Here is a 20,481-nt window from a genome sequence, read left to right as displayed (position 1 = left end):
TGTGCTCTGGAAACAACTCCTGAGTGCATTTACAGAGGGAACCAAGCAGGTGGGGAAGGAGGAGCGGCAATGCAGGGGAGGGGCTCTCAGGGAATCTGTGCTCTTGAAGGTAGAACTCTGAGCTGCTTCTACAGTGATGGAAGGCACAACCTACTCTCCTCCCTTACCCTAGGCACAAGAAGAGAAATGCCACACCCTTACAAGAGTTATTTCCACTTTTGGGGAGAACAGGGATCCTAGATTACAGGATAGATTTTGAAAACAAAATCTAATGTTTCATCTGCAAATAGCTGTGCCCGTAATGGTCTTAATGCAATCACCTGTGTGTACGGTTTAGTTGTAGCCATGTCAGTCCCAGGATATTAGAGACACAAGGTGGGTGAGGTAACATCTCTTATTCAACCAACTTCTGCTGGTGAAAGACACAAGCTTGAAGTTGGTCCCGTACAGAAGTTGGTCCAGTGAAAGATATTACCTTACTCACCTTGTTTCTCTAATCACCTGTGTGTGTCATAGAAATGGGACATTTATCCATCTGAGGAAATTAAACATCTGAATTTTATTATATGCACCTAAAAAGATTAGTATTTGCAAAACTACAGGTGCAAATAACAGTATGTATATTACATGTTCACAAAATTATGGGTGCAGTTTCAGAGGGCTGAGGCCCATCTATTTAAAATATGTGGCCCTCATTATCACTAGTTAGTATTTATTTTGCCATTGCACCTACAGGCCTCCACCAGGAGCTGTACAAACACATATGAAGATACAGTCCCTGCTCAAGAGCTTACATTTAAAGAAGATGTTAATTAAAAAATTATTTGAAAAACCTTCATTCCTGGTAGCATAACTCAATAGAATACTATCTCAGCTAAGCAAATCTACCATGGGATGCTGATAAGAATGAACTTTACCGTCTCTTAGGGATGCACCAACCCGCATTAACAGGTTTCTCCATTTTGTAAGCCTGTTTTGTTTGGCTGAAAGTCATCTGAGAGCCAAAATTTTTTCTTGACCTGTTTGGGTGGGAGGAACCCAAGGACATACAAAGGAGGACGGGCTTTATTTTATGACCTTTCTTGGTTTTGCACAAATTTCCAGCCAGTTACACACAAATAGTCAAGAAGGCCCCACAGTAGCAATAGAATGTATATTTAATATGCACATTAATCTAGCTCTAAAATAGCTCAGCGACAGCATTTTTTTGTTAATCTCATGTTCAAAATCCACTCCTTGCAGGGAAGCCTGCCCTAAACACTGCTGTTACTGCACAGCATAGTTCTCCAGCTACTTAGATGTTACACTTAGCATTGTGCCTGCTCATACTGGGCCCTATCTGAATAACTGGAATTTATTCAAGCCAAACAATTGGCTGATTGCTTGAACAAGGTATATCTTAGTTTTCGATACTAACCAATGAGAATGAATTTCCTTTAAGTAATTAAATACACACATGCACAAACCATTTTCGTACAATACTTCCAAATCTGGAAACCAAGTTGTATAAAGACCTGACCAGAGCTACTGCAGCCAATGGGAATCTTTCCACTGACTTCGATGGATTCTGGATCAGATTCTATATACCGAAGGATAAAAAAGTGCAAAAGCAGCCAGCAAAGTGATAAAGAAATCAGCCAATTTCACCGATGTAAAATTAAAGTGTAAAATACTAGTAGCACTGTTATTATGTTATCATTGATAAAGAAAACAGTCATTAATTTGAAGTTGAAGTTGCCTTTGCCAACACAATGTAATACAATAAATGTAATGTATGTGAAAGTTATACATCATATAAAGTCTGAGTTTCCTCAGACCTGCAACTCCAAAGCTTGATCACTCCACTACTGTTATACTGGGGAAAGGGGGGCGGGGGGATGGTGAGCAATCACATCATCTCATTGAAGCTGTTGGATGTGATAGTCCGATCAGGCTAAATGAGGGAACAATTCAATGACCCTTTGTTTAGTGATAGCTGAAACAATGGAAAACCACCACCCAAGGACTAGACTGCATGCAAGTCTTTGCCATGCTGTGCAAGGGGTTTTCCAGCGGTTTTCTGGTAACAAACATGGGGGCAGGGGATTGATTTGATGGCAGTTGTGTTTCTGTGAAAGAAAAAAACAGCAGACATACCACAGAAGTACACAGAGAAGGCATCAAGGAAGCCCAACAGACTGCCAGAGAAGCACTTGTAGCATAAAACTGAGAACAAACAAAGAAGGAGCTTTGTGTAGAGTGCTGACTGAAAAAGAGGCTTGGAACTGTGAGCAAAAGAACTGTCTCTTGCTGTTGGATTCCTATTGTGTTCAGGGAAACAGGACTTTGTGTACACTCTTTAAATAAAGAGGATTGCATGACTCCATCATCAGTTTATCCTCCTAGCAGAAACAACATGCATGTCCCGAACACTGGATAACTGCTCGAGTCAAAAGCGGTAACAATAAATAAAAGGAGTAACAATAAATTTATTTAGAACATTACGATATGTACCTGCAAAAGAGGAGGCCAGCTTGAGGCCTTTTAAAAAGGTAGCCCGGAGCCCACATGCAAAGGAGCAAGGCATTTGTTTAGGCTTGTTATATTATCCTTCTTACTAGGGGGCCTGATCCAAAGCCTATTGAAGTCCGTCTTTCCACTGGCTTCAGTGAGCTAGAATTAGGGACCACATTTATTTATTTATAATAACTTTACTCAATATAGTTAATGAATAGGTCATATCTTTTAATATATTATTTAGAAACATCTAGCAAATAATATATGCACAGAAAAAACTTACATGGAGACATATGCAAATTAATGCAAAACAGTCATAGATGCTAAAGTATAATAAACATGCTTATTCAAATTTAATATTTCATAGCCTCTCATGTCTTATTCTATTTAGCATGCAGAGCAGTGACCCACATGGAAGCCGAGCAGCTTCCTAGTTCCCCAGTTTCTGGCTCTATCCTCTAATCTGACACTGCTTCTTCATGCCCCCTTCCCGTTAAAGCAAGAGCATCAAATCATCCATGCATAGAATATCTAGCTAGTAGAGCATAGAAGATGACATTGCCAACATTACATTTTTGTGGTATGTAATAAACACTGCTACTGTGGTGTCATTTCTTCTGGGTCATTGAATATCAGAAGGGTGCAGTAAATAGCAGGTTACTTCTTCAGAGTTCTAGGACTGCAAAAAGAGTTAAATGTTAAAAAGCAACTTGTCAGTCTTAATGTACCTTTTTTCTGGTTATTTATTTTCCTCAGATAGGAGATTTGATATTAATCAGAATAAGTAATCAGTTAGTATTAAAACATGCCATTATGAAGCAAACAGACTCTGACGTGCCAGAAATCTGAGGAAGTGAGCTGTAGCTCACGAAAGCTTATGCTCTAATAAATTGGTTAGTCTCTAAGGTGCCACAAGTACTCCTTTTCTTTTTGCAAACCAAAAGTGTAATTTTTCTATTTTCTTGTGCTATGTCCAACTTCTAAGCAATAATTTATGGTTGCTGCATAAAATATTCAAGGCTGTGCATGTAGCATTGCCCTATTTTCTAAGGACTCTCTTCTGCTGTTTCCAAAATGCTATAAAGCTCCTATTTATTAATAATTTCTAATGATAGAAAATTAATAGTAAAAGTTTTTTTTATTAAGCTTCTCATCTTCAGTATTTCTGTGGTATGCCATATGCCGTGGGGCTTCTATACAGTTTAGATTGGAAAAGAGCAAAATGTACTCCCCATTTATTCTACGAAAAGCTGGCATACAGTCATCTGGAGTTTTTGGAGGTGCATTGAAATGCATGCATAATATGCAAAATGGCCATATCCAAAGGCTGTTAGGTGATTTCTACTTTCATATTCTTTTCACATTGTAGGGTCTACCTCCAGCTTTACATGCAGTCATCCATTACCATAGTATAGCTGGGCTTATTTCAACAATTCACTGGCTAGAGGACCTTTTTTTTTTTTTTTTTTGGAATGGAAAATTGAAAGTTCTGTACCTCCGAGCCCTGTTTCACACATGTAGTGAGTGAAGTCATTACTGTTTTGTTTACATATGCATGCAACCATAGACCCTCAGATCCTGGAAATGGCTCATCTCCATTTTTTATTTCTATTAAAAAAGGACAGCATGCAGCTCTGGACAATGCTCTCCCCAGCAAGGAATTATGCAGTTTTCAGGGGCTTGTCTAAAGATCTATTATGATACTTTAGTGTCAATACATCAGAAGCTCCTGCTGATTTCCTATTTCAAGGGGCTAATTGCTATACCTCCTCCTAAGAGAGAGAAAAGCTAAACAGTCTCAACTCTGGTACCGGTTATTTCCTTCCTTGTGAAGAAATATTGAAACCTGCTGTGAATTTCTGCTAGGAGGATTTTCTAAACATTGCATGAGACACACAGGGACAAAACCTATTATTTGTTTATCCAGTTGTGTGTATACACATGCAATGCTCCATATTTATAATAGGCCCCTTGCAACAGACAGAAGAAAAGAGGAAAAAACTTTCTCTTTTAAGACTTCAGAAAGTTAAAATAAGGTTATGTGGTGTCTTAGTTTCTGTTTCATGGATGCCTACTACGTGCAATCTAAAAACCTGTTTCCATATAGCAATATTTTGAAATAAACTTGGTGAGGACTAGAGGTGTGTTTTGGGCATTGCTTATAAAAAAATATAACCGTATATGTGTACAGTTAATGTTGAAAATGCCTTCTACAGACACATGAGAATTTGAAATATTGTTCATAAATTTCTTGGCCAATAAAATTACAGTTGTGCATTGCAAACAGTGCATTGTGCACAGCCCTTAGCAGTATGGCCATTTACTGAAATAGCTTTTTTATGCCTCCCATGTAAGCTTTCTGAAGCAGAGAGATGAATAACCAATGTCTCCACATTTTCCTATGTGGTAATCAAGGCAACTCTTTCCCCTTTAACCTGTATAACAGGCCTTTATATCTTTCCACTTCCTGTTTAGGCTGATGAACTAAAAGGTAGCACTAAAATATACTCAATATGGGGAAGTATTTCTTTGTTCTTAATAACATTTGCAATGTCACTCAGTCTCATCACTAAAGGCAAAGCTAGCTTTCATTTGAAAAACAAACAAAAAACAAACCAAGAATTGCTGGGATCTATGGGGTCAACAAACTCTCCTCCCTTCCCCAAGAACTAATGGAATCAGTAGGAAGCTTACCTCCTCTGTAGGCCAGTCACTAAATGGTGAGAGATTTCAACATTTCAGCAGTAGAGGGGCCACCAGGTAGAATACAGTAGTAAGCACATTAGCCAGTGAATGACCTTGTCTCCAGAGATTCAGTAGGTCCACCCGCTTTCGAACCTCTGGGTACGTCCACGCAGCTGCTGGGAACGAATCTGGCAGCCCAGGTGGACTGACTTGTGTTAGCGGGGCTTGTGCTAGTGTGCTAAAAATAGCAATGTGGATGTTCTGGCTCAGGCTGCAACTTGGGTCCTCAAGCTTAGCAGGGCCGGCCTTAGAGAAAATGGGTGAACTTGCATTTTGGTGCCCCTGGCCCCTGTGGGTGTGGCACCCCCCAGTGCCCCTGGCCCCCATGGGCTCCCCAGGCTCCCCAACCTCCCTTCCCCCCTAACCCCTGCACTGTGCCCCCTTTGCCCCTAACCCTTGCATCCCCCTCCTGCACCCACGTGGGGAAACTGACCTGGATGCACAAAGCAGCTGGTATTGCTGCTCGCTCCTGCACTGGACTGCGGCTCCTCCGCCCCGGGCAGCCCTAGGGGGCTGTGAGGGGGAGGCAAGGAGCAATGTCAGGGCTTCCTGCATCTAGGTCACTTTCCCTGCAGGCTGTGTATAGGGAGGGCAGGACAGCAGCAGCTCCTGATGCCACAGCACAGCCCAGGTGGGGAAGTGACCTGGATGCAGGGAGCCCTGGAGTGTGTGTTGGGGGCACTGTGTGAAGGCGTGTGTGTGTGTGCGTTGAGGGGAGTGTGTGTGTGCCCGAGTGAGTGAGTACACTGTCTCTTTAAGAAAGCACTCAGGGTCAGGAGCTGGAACTGGGCTTGTTTAGACACAAGCAGCTGCCAGCAGCTCCAGACCCAGAGAGGCAGGAGCACACACAGATTCCCCCTGTCCCATCACCCCAGCTCAGTGGAAATCAGGGGCACAGGTGAGGGGGCGGGGCACACCCCGCCATCAGCTTCCTGCCCAACAGAGCAGACAGGAGGACGCTCCCGATCCGGAGTGGCCAGGGGCGACTCCAGGGACGAACAGCCGGGGCAGGGGACAGGAACAACAGCAGCTGCACACCTGGAGCAGGGCAGAGGAGGGGTCCCCCTGCTCCAGAGGAGTCACCTGGCTCCCATGCCTGGTCATCCAACTGCCCCCTGCAGCTCGGGTCTCTCCCCCGCCCCCACGCTGCTGCTTGCCTTCCTGCCCTGCCGCCTCCGCGAGCAGCACGTCAGGTGGGAATCCAAACCCTGCGTGCAGCCCACCCTCCAAAGGCCAGCCCTGAAGCCTAGGGAGGGGAAAGGGCTTCAGAGCCTGAGCTCCCACCCAAGCATGACTCTCAAAGCTATTTTTAGTGCACTAGCCCAGGCCCTGCTAGTGCGAGCGAGTCTGCCTGGGCTGTGAGACCCACTCCAGCAGCTGTGTAGACATACCCAGTGTGGCAACATATTAGGATTACAGTGACTACTGCACGGCCTTAGGGAAAGGTTTCCTTCTCTAATTGCTCTGTTGAGAATGCCGCTGCTGAGTAAGAATGCTCAGGTTCAGCACTAGGAACTAGGTTTTCCTCCATAAACCAGAAATGAAGAGCACTATTTGCTGATGAAAAGCGCCTTCTACCTGGGACAAACTGGCAAAACCACACAAAGAAAATGATTCCCTCCCTCTCTTCCCCTGCCTTTCCATGAACCCCTTGTAACTGGCCTTTGAGAGTACCACTTGAATGAGAAGCTTTTCACACAGCTCCATTAAAGGGAACAAAAAGATACACTCTTCTATTTCTTCTCATCAGAGTGACTACATACGTAGCGGGCAGTGGGATAGTTTAAAGATAATTTTAACTACAAGCAAAATGTCAACATGTTGAGCAGATGGAAAGGTTCTCAATTCCAGTTATAATTAAATATACTGTGACAGCATCTTTCCTTTAATTGATGGGAATTTACTCAAAAATAACATTTTCATTCTTTCCTTTTGAAAAGGGATGTCGCTGAGTTAAATACAGCCTAAAATAACCTCTCTGTATTTGTCAGATGAAAGGATTGAAAAGTAATTTTTAAAAAATTCCAAACCCAAAAGGTATTTTAAAGTAAGTTATAGGGTGTGGGGAACTCAGTGAGACCTTTCTAGTGTACTTTGCTAATTAAAATTACATGATAATGTAATCTGATTTGATGCCAAGTGCTACACTGATTTTTAAGTGAAATAACGTACTCTTGTACTATATAGGAATAAAAATTAAGCAGTCTCCTTTTATTTTATTGGCAAATATGTTTACTTTGGACCAGCTTCTCCATGGCCTTACACCTCATCTAGTCATTTACACCAGTTCAAAATGAGCTTCCAAGGCTACCTAATCAGAATGATAGTATCTAACATTTATTTTGAATCCATTTGCATAGGTGTAAATGGTTAAATTTATAGTCTCACATATATTAAGGCCAGAAGGGGCCACTAGTAAATCATCTAGTCTGATTTGGCTTAACAGTGAAATCCTTGCTGCTCTTAAATACAAAAAAGAAGCTTACAAGAAGTGGAAGATTGTACAAATGACCAGGGATGAGTATAAAAATATTGCTCAGGCTTGCAGGAGTGAAATCAGGAAGGCCAAATCACACCTGGAGTTGCAGCTAGCAAGAGATGTTAAGAGTAACAAGAAGGGTTTCTTTAGGTATGTTAGCAACAAGCAGAAAGTTAAGGGAAGTGTGGGCCACTTACTGAATGAGGGAGGCAACCCCATGACAGAGGATGTGGAAAAAGCTAATGTACTCAAATGCTTTTTTTGCCTCTGTCTTCACGAACAAGGTCAGCTCCCAGACTACTGCACTGGGCAGCACAGCATGGGGAGGAGGTGACCAGCCCTCTGTGGAGAAAGAAGTGGTTCGGGACTATTTAGAAAAGCTGGACGAGCACAAGTCCATGGGGCTGGATGCGTTGCATCCGAGAGTGCTAAAGGAGTTGGCGGATGTGATTGCAGAGCCATTGGCCATTATCTTTGAAAACTCATGGCGATTGGGGGAGGTCCCAGATGACTGGAAAAAGGCTAATGTAGTGCCCATCTTTAAAAAAGAGAAGAAGGAGGATCCTGGGAACTATAGGCCAGTCAGCCTCACCTCAGTCCCTGGAAAAATCACGGAGCCGGTCCTCAAGGAATCAATTCTGAAGCACTTAGAGGAGAGGAAAGTGATCAGGAACAGACAGCATAGATTCACCAAGGGCAAGTCATGCCTGACTAATCTAATTGCCCTCTATGACGAGATAACTGGCTCTGTGGATTAAAGAAAGCAGTGGACGTGTTGTTCCTTGACTTTAGCAAAGCTTTTGACACGGTCTCCCACAGTATTCTTGCCAGCAAGTTAAAGAAGTATGGGCTGGATGAATGGACTATAAGGTGGATAGAAAGCTGGCTAGATTGTCGGGCTCAACGGGTAGTGATCAATAGCTCCATGTCTAGTTGGCAGCTGGTATCAAGTGGAGTCCCCAAGGGTTGGTCCTGGGGCCGGTTTTGTTCAATATCTTCATAAATGATCTGGAGGATGGGGTGGATTGCACCCTCAGCAAGTTTGCAGATTACACTAAACTGGGAGAAGTGGTAGATACGCTGGAGGGGAGGGATAGGATACAGAGGGACCTAGACAAATTGGAGGATTGGGCCAAAAGAAATCTGATGAGGTTCAACAAGCATAAGCGCAGGGTCCTGCACTTAGGACGGAAGAACCCAATGCACAGCTACAGACTTGGGACCGAATGGCTAGTCAGCAGTTCTGCAGAAAAGGACCTAGGGGTGACAGTGGATGAGAAGCTGGATATGAGTCAACAGTGTGCCCTTGTTGCCAAGAAGGCCAATGGCATTTTGGGATGTATAAGTAGGGGCATTGCCAGCAGATCGAGGGACGTGATCATTCCCCTCTATTCGACATTGGTGAGGCCTCATCTGGAGTACTGTGTTCAGTTTTGGGCCCCACACTACAAGAAGGATGTGGAAAAATTGGAAAGAGTCCAGCGGAGGGCAACAAAAATGATTAGGGGACTGGGAACACATGACTTATGAGGAGAGGCTGAGGGAACTGAGGAAGTTTAATCTTCTCTTCTGAAGAATGAGGGGGGATTTGATAGCTGCTTTCAACTACCTGAAAGGGGGTTCCAAAGAGGATGGCTCTAGACTGTTCTCAGTGGTAGCAGATGACAGAACAAGGAGTAATGGTGTCAAGTTGCAGTGGGGGAGATTTAGGTTGGATATTAGGAAAAACTTTTTCACTACGAGGGTGGTGAAACACTGGAATGCGTTACCTAGGGAGGTGGTGGAATCTCCTTCCCTAGAAGTTTTTTAAGGTCAGGCTTGACAAAGCTCTGGCTGGGATGATTTAGTCAGGGATTGGCCCTGCTTTGAGCAGGGGGTTGGACTAGATGACCTCCTGAGGTCCCTTCCAATCCTGATATTCTATGATTCTATGACTTCCCATATAACACAGGCCATAGAATTTCATCTAGTTTCCCCATTACTGAGCCCAATAACTTCTGTTACCTGGAGCTGGTAGGTAAGATCCCATGATCTAAGTCTAAAGGGGAAAACTGTTCAAGAGAGTTGGCAGTTTTTCAAAGAGACATTATTAAGGGCACAAGAGCAAACTATCTCACTATGTAGGAAAGATAGGAAGTATGGCAAGAGACCACCCTGGCTTAGCCAGGAGATCTTAAATGATCTGAAACTCAAAAAGGAATCCTACAAAAAGTGGAAACTAGGTCAAATTACAAAGGATGAATATAAACAAATAATCCAAGTATGTAGGGAGAAAATTAGAAAGGCCACGGCACAAAACGAGATTAAATTAGCTGGAGACATAAAGGGTAAAAGAAAAAATTCTACAAATACAAGAGGAAGACGAAGCACAGGCCCATTACTCAGTGGGGCGGGGATGGGGGAAACAATAACAGAAAATGTGGAAATGGCAGAAGTGCTATATGACTTTTTTGTTTTAGTTTTCACCAAAAAAGTTAGTAGTGATTGGACGTCTAACACAGTGAATGTCAGTGAAAATGAGGTAGGATCAGAGGCTAAAATAGGGAAAGAACAAGTTAAAAATTTCTTAGTCAAGATAGATGTCTTCAAGTCACCAGGGCATGATGAAATACATCCTAGAATACTCAAGGAGTTGACTGAGGAGAAATCTGAGCCATTAGTGAGTATCTTTGAAAAGTCATGGAAGACAAGAGAGATTCCATGGGACTGGAAAAGGGAAAATATAGCGCCAATCTAGAAGAGGGGGAATAAGGACACCCTGGGAATTACAGACCAGTCATCTTAACTTCAGTACCCAGAAAGAGATAATGGAGCAAATAATTAAGCAATCAATTTGCAAACCCCTAGAAGATAATAAGGTGATAAGTTTCAGAGTAGCAGCCGCGTTAGTCTGTATCCGCAAAAAGAACAGGAGTACTTGTGGCACCTTAGAGACTTACAAATTCATGAGAGCATAAGCTTTCGTGAGCTACAGCTCACTTCATCGGATGCATAGAATGGAACATATAGTAAGATATATATAGACATATACATACAGATAAGTTGGAAGTTACCATACAATTAGCCTCTCACAGTTTGTATGGTAACTTCCAACTTATCTGTGTGTGTATATATCTATATCTATATCTATATTTTACTACATGTTCCATTCTATGCATCTGATGAAGTGAGCTGTAGAGCATGAAAGCTTATGCTCTAATAAATTTGTTAGTCTCTAAGGTGCCACAAGTAATCCTGTTCTTTTTAATAAGGTGATAAGTAACAGTCATCATGGATTTGTCAAGAACAAATTGTGTCAAATCAACCTAATAGCTTTCTTTGACAGGGTAACAATCCTTGTGGCTGGGGGAAAGCAGTAGATGTGGTATATCTTGACTTTAGTGAGGCTTTTGATACTGTCTGGCATGACCTGCTCATAAACAAACTAGGGAAATGCAACCTAGATGGAGCTTCTATAAGGTGCGTGCGTAACTGGTTGGAAAACCCTTCTCAGAGAGGAGTTATCAGTGGTTCACAGTCAAACTGGAAGGGCACATCGAGTGCGCTCCCACAGGGATTAGTTCTGTGTCCGGTTCGGTTCCATATCTTCATCAATGATAATAGATAATGGCATAGAGAGTACTCATATCAAGTTTGCAGACAATACCAAGCTGGGAGGGATTGCAAGTGCTTTAGAAGATAGGTGTGACGCATGGCTAGAAAGGGTTAAACATCCTGCAAAATAAATAACGCTCAAAAGACATGTGGGGAGATAACGTTTGTGTTTATGTATTTACATATGTATGAATAGGATCAGCAATGTAATCAAACAGTCCCTGTCTATGCTGTATTCTGATAATTCAGAGGTCAAAAGAACATGCTATCATTTAAATAAATTGTAAACATGAGATATCTCTGTATTCATCTCTCTTTGAAATGTATAGCAAATAACCTGTGAATGGTGAAGGAACAAGCAAATTGCCTTATGCTGATTCTATAGCTAAGTACTGGTGATGGACCTCCTTCAAAGTCATGCTAATTACCTTTTGAACTCCCAACTTGTCAAAAGACATGAAATTATATAAAAGATCCTTGTGTTCTGATTCTGTTATCTCTGATCTGCTTAGGCTTCATCAGGGGAAGTTTCAGTCGCAAGACTGAGGTCCCACTTATGCTGGTACGCCCTGAATATGATATTTGGACATTGGACTATGAACTATTTCTAAAAGAACTCCTTATAACTACAAAGCTCACTATCTCTGCTATGAATCTGCACCTAAATTAATTGAACTCATGTTGATATGTATACTGAACTTTTAACCATACTCTCGCTCTCTTTTATTTTTTAATAAAATTTAGTTTAGCTATTAAGAATTGGAGGTAGCATGTTGTCAAGGTTCCTCCCCCACTCTGAACTCTAGGGAACAGATGTGGGGACCTGCATGAAAAACCTCCTAAGCTTATCTTTACCAGCTTAGGTCAAAAAACTTCCCCAAGGTACAAAATATTACACCCGTTATCCTTGGACTGGCCGCTACCACCACCAAACTAATACTGGTTACTTGGGAAGAGCTGTTTGGACGCGTCCTTCCCCCCAAAATACTTCCCAAAACCTTGCACCCCACTTCCTGGACAAGGTTTGGTAAAAAGCCTCACCAATTTGCCTAGGTGACTACAGACCCAGACCCTTGGATCTTAAGAACAATGAACAATCCTCCCAACACTTGCACCCCCCCTTTCCTGGGAAATGTTGGATAAAAAGCCTCACCAATTTGCATAGGTGACCACAGACCCAAACCCTTGGATCTGAGAACAATGAAAAAGCATTCAGTGTTTTACAAGAAGACTTTTAATAAAAAATAGAAGTAAATAGAAATAAAGAAATCCCCCCTGTAAAATCAGGATGGTAGATATCTTACAGGGTAATTAGATTCAAAAACATAGAGAACCCCTCTAGGCAAAACCTTAAGTTACAAAAAAGATACACAGACAGAAATAGTTATTCTATTCAGCACAATTCTTTTCTCAGCCATTTAAAGAAATCATAATCTAACACATACCTAACTAGATTACTTACTAAAAGTTCTAAGACTCCATTCCTGTTCTGTCCCTGGCAAAGACGACTACAGACAGACACAGACCCTTTGTTCCTCTCCCTCCTCCCAGCTTTTGAAAGTATCTTGTCTCCTCATTGGTCATTTTGGTCAGGTGCCAGCGAGGTTACCTTTAGCTTCTTAACCCTTTACAGGTGAGAGGAGCTTTCCCCTGGCCAGGAGGGATTTCAAAGGGGTTTACCCTTCCCTTTATATTTATGACACATGTATTTGAGTAAGATTTGGAATATTCAATAACCTGGGAGGTAATTTGTCTGATCCTTTGGGATGGGTAGATCCTTTTCTTTTATATGATGAAATAAGATTTACAGAAATTTTCACCATATTTGACATAGGTACCTGGATGGAGGCCTGAGGTTGGATCACTTTAAGGGAACTGTATTGTTTGGACTTCTGAGTAACCTGTAAGGTAATAAAGCAGCTGTTTTATGCTGGCTTGGTAAATCTAAATAGTGGAATATCCACCAGCTTTATGGGGATTGTCTGCCCCATTCTTTGCAGTTCACCCTAATTGAATGACATCCCTGACCCCCATTGGGACCCCAGTCACAATAAGATTAAAATTCAAAATGATCTGGACAAACTGGAGAAATGGTCTGAAGTAAACAGGATGAAATTCAATAAGGAGAAATGCAAAGTATTCCAATTAGGAAGGAACAATCAGTTGCACACAATACAAAATGGGAAATGACTGCCTAGGAAGGAGTACTGCAGAAAGGGATCTGGGGGTCATAGTGGATCATGTATCAGAGAGAGGTCCTTGAGTAAGGGCATAGTGCTTAACAAATGTGTGTTCAGAAGACCAAGTGGCCGCTTTACAGATGTCAGCCAGGGGAACTTTGTGTAGAAAAGCCACGGAGGTAGCCAGAGATCTAGTGGAGTGAGTTATGATGCCGGTTGGAGGCGTCACTTTCTTTATCTGATAGCACAGTTGGATACACTGAGAAATCCAGTTTGAAAGTCTCTGGGTAGAAATAGGTGATCCTTTGGAACGCTCCATGATGGAGACAAAGAGTCTAGAAGAGTTTCTAAAGGGCTTGGTTCTATCCAAATGGAAGGACAAAGCCCTGCGTATGTCTAACATATGCTTGTGGATTCAAAAGAGTTTGCATGTGGTTTAGGAAAGAAAGTTGATAGGTGTATTGGCTCATTGATGTGGAATGACAAATGCACTTTTGGAAGGAATTTGGGGTGTAATTGGAGGGTAACCTTGTCCTTAAAAAATAGTGTATGCGATGCGTCTGCCATGAGAGCTGCTATTTCTCCTGCCTGTCTGGCGGAGGTGACTGCCACCAGGAATGCTGTTTTCATAGAGAGGTGTAAGAGGGAGCAAGTTGCTAGGGGCTCGAATGACTGTTGAGTGAAGCAGGATATAACTAAGTGAAGGTCCCACGGAGGGGTAGGAGGCTTAATGTCTGGGTATAGGGATTGGAGTCCTTTGAGAAAACACTTGGTGATTGGATGAGCAAAAACAGAGGTATCATAGAATATCAGGGTTGGAAGGGACCTCAGGAGGTCATCTAGTCCAACCCCCTACTCAAAGCAGGACCAATCCCCAATTTTTGCTCCAGATCCCTAAATGGCCCACTCAGGGATTGAACTCAGGCTTCATCAGGCATAACAACTGTGTCTGCTGGGTTTGAGGCAGGTCGTGACCGATCCTGCAGTTGTGATGGTGCTGCCTGGTGCCTTACGTCAGTGGCAGTTCATCAGTTGGTGGTGCCGGACAGGTCTCGCGCCTGGTTGAGGTGATATAGTGAGTGTGGTCTCAAAGATAAGATGCCCATGGGGCCCAATATTGCCACTGTGGAGGGAAGGGCATGGGTGGTGCTATCCAGGAGTTTACACACCACTGGGCAGGATCCTGTGAGTAATTTTTCTATGACCTCTATTGATCGGGGTCTGAGGATGGGAGATTTTATATGGGGAAAATTCCCCCTGCAGTCCAGCTTCCTCATCACTGGAGGAAGACTGTCCAGACCCTGACTGAGCATTTGGAGAGAAGTAGGGGTGACTACAGGATAGGTGATACCAGCAGGTCCCTTGACTCTGTAAATTGCAGTGCTGGAACTCCTGTGAGGTGAGGGCTGTGCAAGAGGAATCTGCTGTGAAGAAAAATTTCTCTTCACCGGTGTCCCAAGCATTGTTTCACTGCCGGCCAGCTCAGCGGGTGTCGGTGCTGGTGCTGGGAAAGCAACAACAGCCTGCGGGGGTGTCAGGCATGTCAGCATGTGTCGGCACTGCTTCCGTCGTGGTGCCGAACAGTGCCATATGAGAGGCAGGCAACTGGAAGCCTGAAGCCTTGGCACCGGAGCTTCACAGTCCTGCCGCAGCCGCAGGCAGGTTTCGCGCAGCACTAGAGGAGCCTGGCGTGTCAAAAGTGCTCAGCTGGGGAAACACCGGGAGGGAGGCTGTCGATCTGCCTGAGGAAGTCTTCTCCCGCGAAGTTCCCTTTGCGGGTGAGAGAAGGTGCCAATTTTTTGTAGTTTTTTTGTCCCTCGAGGCAGGGGGCTGTGGCATGCAGCGGAGCCGGAGTCGGCACCCGGATCTGAAGCTGACCCTAATGATTTTTGAAGGAGAAGCAGTTTTAGCCTCAGTTCCCTGTCCTTCCATGCCCTAGATTTAAGTTTGCTGCAGTGGGCACATTTTGGGGGGATGTGGGACTTCCCCAAACATTTTATGCACTTTGAATGGCCATCTGACAGAGGGATGGCATCCTTACAGGTAGAGCAGCGCTTAAAGCCTGGGGAGCCAGGCATGTTGGAAGCAGCTGCTGCTGACAGGAATGAAGAAAAAGTATTTGTTTGTTTTAGGAGAGAAAAAAAAGATAGAAAATGGTAACTAGGTACTGCTGGTAACAAACTAACTAACTAGAAAGGTAATTGTAACAAAAGGAGAGACAGTCTCCAATGAGTCTGCTGAGCTCCGTCTCAGGCGGGGGATGGTAGAGAAGGAACTGAGGAGACCGGTTGCGCATGCGTACTATTAAGGTACACTCAGAGCGGGGAGGCAGACTCTGCGCGTGCATGGCCAGTACGAGTACTGCTGTAAAAATCTCCAAGTGAAGGTGCAGGGATGCACCAACACCTGGATGGAGCACCCACAGGGACATCTCTTGAAGAAGAACCATAGGTTTTTTAGAACAGGTTAGACAATCATCTGTCAGGGATGATCTAGGTATACTTGGTGTGAGGTTGCACTCCATATGCTTTATGGAAATATGCTTATGAATATGACATAACTGGAATATGCTTTACACTAAATACCCCTTGTATGGTGTCATTAGAAAGTTTGTAATCTACTAAGTGTGTTCATCCTATTTGTTTGCATGTATTATTTCTTTATCTGGAGTTAGGAGAATAAGATATAAACTTGTATCACTGATGTAAACATATTAAGTGGAGGCCATTAAGGGTGCTCCAGAAACAATCAGTTGTAAATGGCCTTAGTTACTTGAAAACCTTCTTGTGTATGTGTGGTTCAGCCCATGGGGAATGGAGACTAGGGGTCTTATAATGACATGTGACCATGTCATCAGATAATGAAATCCATCTTAAATCTGGTACTTTTCCATTTAGAAGGAGGGTTGGGGACCCAGAGAGACAAAAGATTCCTGCCTTGTTCCAAAACTATAAAAGGGGTGGAGCAGGACAAAAGGGGCAGCCAATCATGAGAAAACCCCTGCTTACCACCTGAGATGTCTGCTGGATCTAACAAAGACTGAGTCAGAGGAAAGGATTGGGCCCAGAGTAGGAAGGAGTCTAGTCTGTAAAAGAAGCTTATTGGACAATCTCTGAGGGTGAGATATTACCTGTAATCAGTTTCTTAATGTATTAGGCTTAGACTTGCGTGTTTTTCTTTATTTTGCTTGGTGACTTACTTTGTTCTGGCTGTTATTACTTGAAACCACTTAAATCCTACTTTTTATACTTAATGAAATCACTTTTGTTTATTAATAAACCCAGAGTAAATGATTAATACCTGGGGGAGCAGACAGCGGTGCATCTCTCTCTATCAGTGATATAGAGGGGAGACAATTTATGAGTTTACGCTGTATAAGCTTTTTACAGAGTAAAATGGATTTATTTGGGGTTTGGATCCCATTGGGAACTGGGTATCTGGGTGCTAGAGACAGGAGCACTTCTTAAGCTGTTTTCAGTTAAGTCTGCAGCTTCTGGGGAATGTGGTTCAGACCTGGGTCTGTGTTTACAGCAGACTAGCGTGTCTGGCTCAACAAGACAGGGTACTGAAGTCCCAAGCTGGCAGGGAAAACGGGCTCAGAGGTAGTCTCAGCACATCAGGTGGCAGCCCCAAGGGGGTCCCTATGACCGAACCCATCACAACCTGGTCCACAAGAAAGCAGATATAATATGACATTACTTGGGGATTTTCTGACATTTCTTCAGGATTAGTAGCAACTTAATTATTTAAAACCTGCTGTTTAGTTTATGTCCTACATCTTCTGATTCAATTAAAAAGCACAGAAATGTTGATGAGGCATTTAAACTGTGATGGCAAGCTTCATAGTTTAAGCTAATCAAAGAAAGGCTTTCTAAGCAAAACAAAAATAAAAAACTACATGGTTATACAAGGCTATATGAGGTGTCCAATGTAAAGCACATATAGAATAGCATAAAACCCCGCACCCTGTACACACGTGGCCCATCGGGGTAATCCTCTGGCAGTCTGCGAGACAGTTTGTTTATATTGACCGTCCGCGGGCACGGCTGCCTGCAGCTCCCAGTGGCTACGGTTCACCGTTCCTGGCCAATGGGAGCTGCAGGAAGCGGCGGCCAGTGGTTGATTTAGCAGGTATAGTGAAGACAGCAGATCGCTCTCTCATCGACGCCTGTACTCCACTGGAACAAGGAGAGTGAGGGGAGTCAACAGGAGAGTGTGTCCCGTTGACTTAGTGTAGTATGGAGCCCACAGTAAGTAGATCTAAGCTACATCAACTCGAGTTGCACAATTAACGTAACTCAAATTGCGTAGCTTAACTTTCGTTAACTTTTTGCGTAACTTTCACGCGTAGTGCAGACAAAGCCTAACAATGAAGGAAGGGAAGCAATCTCTGCAGAGCCGCTGCATCCTCACCAGCATGCACTGGTGTGTGGGAAAGGGAGGGGAAAGGCAGTGTAGTTGAGCCAGTGAAATCTACAGAAGTATGCTGTGCCAGGTATAGAGCTGGCATAGTTTAATCCCTCTCTCCCCAGGGCAGAAGGGAGACTGGCAGGGAAATTGTAACTCTCTGAGCACCACTAACCCACCCTTTGGGCACCACGAAAGTGCTGTCCCATGTTAAATTATGATCTAGTATTAAGGAAGCACAATATATTAGCCAGATACTTTCTGTAAAATATGATTTAACCAGAATGGCACAGATTCTGCTCTTACTTATGGCCAGATCCAAAGCCCATTGAATCAATGTGACAACCATCCCTTGAATCCTGTGAAAATTCACTTCCTTCCCTGAACTTCCATGGGTGTAACAGTGAGCAACTTAGACCCAGTAATTATTAGAATTGTGCAGAAACTGGAATTTTAACTGCCCACGAAATTCCACAGTTTTGACATTTGTTTTTATTCGAGATCAGAACAAAACCAAAGAATTTCTAAGGGGTTGGGGGGAATCTTTTTAAAAAAATTGGGTCCAGAACAGAATGAAGTGAATATTGCAAATATTTTTATGAATATTCATTCAATTTTTAAAATAATTCACTTTGACTTTGGCAAGTATTCAAGTAGATTTTGCAAAATAGTCATGGGAAAAAATAATTCTTAATTTGTAAGCATGCATATTTACACAAGAAGCCTCATAAGAGGTACTCTAATTCAATCAGGGAACAAAAAACATTCCATGTAACCTATGTGTCCTATTATTTATTATTATTTGTATGACAATAGTGTCTAGGAACCCCAATCACAGATCAAGACCCCATTTTCTAGGTGCTGGACATATGATTTGGTGTAGGTGTCAGACAGGACTCAACAGGAAGACAAGACAGTGGGAGGATCAGGTCACAAAATGATCACAGTTTAGCAGAAAAACTGAATATCAGCTCACCACTTGACCATTTTACTTGAATCTAAAATATCAAATACTTGTAACAAGCATCTCATGAACAAGAATTATTTTCAGACATTATTCACCAAATTATTCTTAATTAGGAAAACATTCAAGAAAATCAAAACCTGTTTTTAGCTGTTTTCATTTTTTGGGAGGGGGGCAAGTGGGTGCTGGGAGATACCCTAAATACTGCGGTATCCTCAACTATTTAAGGCAAAAATGGCAAACGTTTCAGGACAACCACACATGGGACTATCTGTCTAGGCATTTAAAATGTGCCCATCACTGCAGTACATGATTGCAAGAGGAGTTATTGATACAACTAAGGATGGAATTTGACTTCCAGAGAGCATACAAAAGAGGAAAACAGCTATAAAGCAATTATTTCCCTGAAGAATCCTTATTTTGTGTTGTTTCACTGTAAAAATCACAACCTAGAATATGTATAGAGCTAATATATAGAGAAAATTTACTTATATTACAGCTGCTGCAGAAGCATAACAGTTAAAAAGTAGATTAGTCAAGCACTAGAAAAATATACCATATATATAATATACCAAATATACCACAGGGTATAATCCTGTACTCGTAGAGGGATAGATTAGAAGACCTGATATTGTGGATCCTTTTAATCTCTAACGTTTGATTTTAGGATTAAGACAAGAAGTTCTGACAGGAAAAATCTACTCAGTTGAAAATTCCACAAGAAAGGTCTTTTCATATATAACTCTCCTTTTACCATCATTGTTGTCTCTCCTTTTTATGTCCCTTCTGGATGTTAATTACATTTCCATATATCTAATTATTCCTAACTTTCCCTAGTCCATGACTTCAGTCACTCCCAGTATGGCATTCAGAATCAAAGAGTTTTCATTTTTCCTTTCTTGGTACCTTAAATGTAGCTGTGATCTTATCTACTCTAATGTCTTTAGGTACCTCTCTGGTTTTCAGCAACTGGTTCTTTTTTTTTTTTTTATCTGCCCCAATCCTGTACTCCTCCTCCATTGACTTGAAGGGGAACCCCACCTGAGTAAGGAGTGCAGGCCCTTTTGGGTGCAATCCCTTTAAGGATTCTGAGATTCGGCTTTCTAGTCTTAAAGGTTTCTGAGCTTTCATTTGTTCTAATTATTTGTCACCTATTTAAGAATCTTCTATGTCTGTATTTTATTTTTTTCATTTTCTGCACTCCTGAACATTTATCTCCATTTCCAGCATTTTTTTCCTTGGTCTCTCTGGTGAGCTCTGAGGAAAAGCAACAATTCTCTTTCACAGCAATATCTTCCTTATATGTAATAGTACCAAATATACTTCATATTCCCATAAGAGTTCAGGTCTTTATAGCTTCTCTCATTTAACTTTTCCTCCATATACATATTTATAACAGGTTTTATTTGTCTTCTCAGCTAGTGTAGTGTTTATTAGTAACATTAGCTTTCTTGATCTTTATTCACATTCTTTCACTGTGTGCTTGTATGCCTCCCTGTGTGCAACTGGCTGTTAATTTATATTTCTTGTACAACCCTCTCTTATTGTTTTCCACAGCACTGATTATTTTCCATTTCTAGCATGTTTACTCTTCAATAGTTTACATAATTGCTAAC

At 42.4% G+C, this 20,481-nt stretch overlaps 1 protein-coding gene across 4 annotated transcripts in view; it reads right to left on the bottom strand.

The window, feature by feature from the left end:
• RAB27B (RAB27B, member RAS oncogene family) overlaps nt 1–20,481 on the bottom strand; it is a 225,107-nt gene that overhangs the window by 148,467 nt on the left and 56,159 nt on the right. For 2 of the 4 annotated variants that reach the window (XM_073343574.1, XM_073343573.1), the window contains exon 2: nt 3,068–3,175. The exons of the other annotated variants lie outside the window; for them this stretch is intronic. In XM_073343574.1, coding sequence (XP_073199675.1) covers nt 3,068–3,069 — 2 coding nt within the window. In that variant the 5' untranslated portion in view covers nt 3,070–3,175. The remainder of the gene's footprint in view (nt 1–3,067; nt 3,176–20,481) is intronic. 4 annotated transcript variants of the gene reach the window in all.

The sequence above is a fragment of the Lepidochelys kempii genome, chromosome 5, assembly GCF_965140265.1.
Source record: "Lepidochelys kempii isolate rLepKem1 chromosome 5, rLepKem1.hap2, whole genome shotgun sequence".
Lineage (NCBI taxonomy): Eukaryota > Metazoa > Chordata > Testudines > Cheloniidae > Lepidochelys > Lepidochelys kempii.
This window is presented reverse-complemented; position numbering and strand designations above follow the sequence as displayed.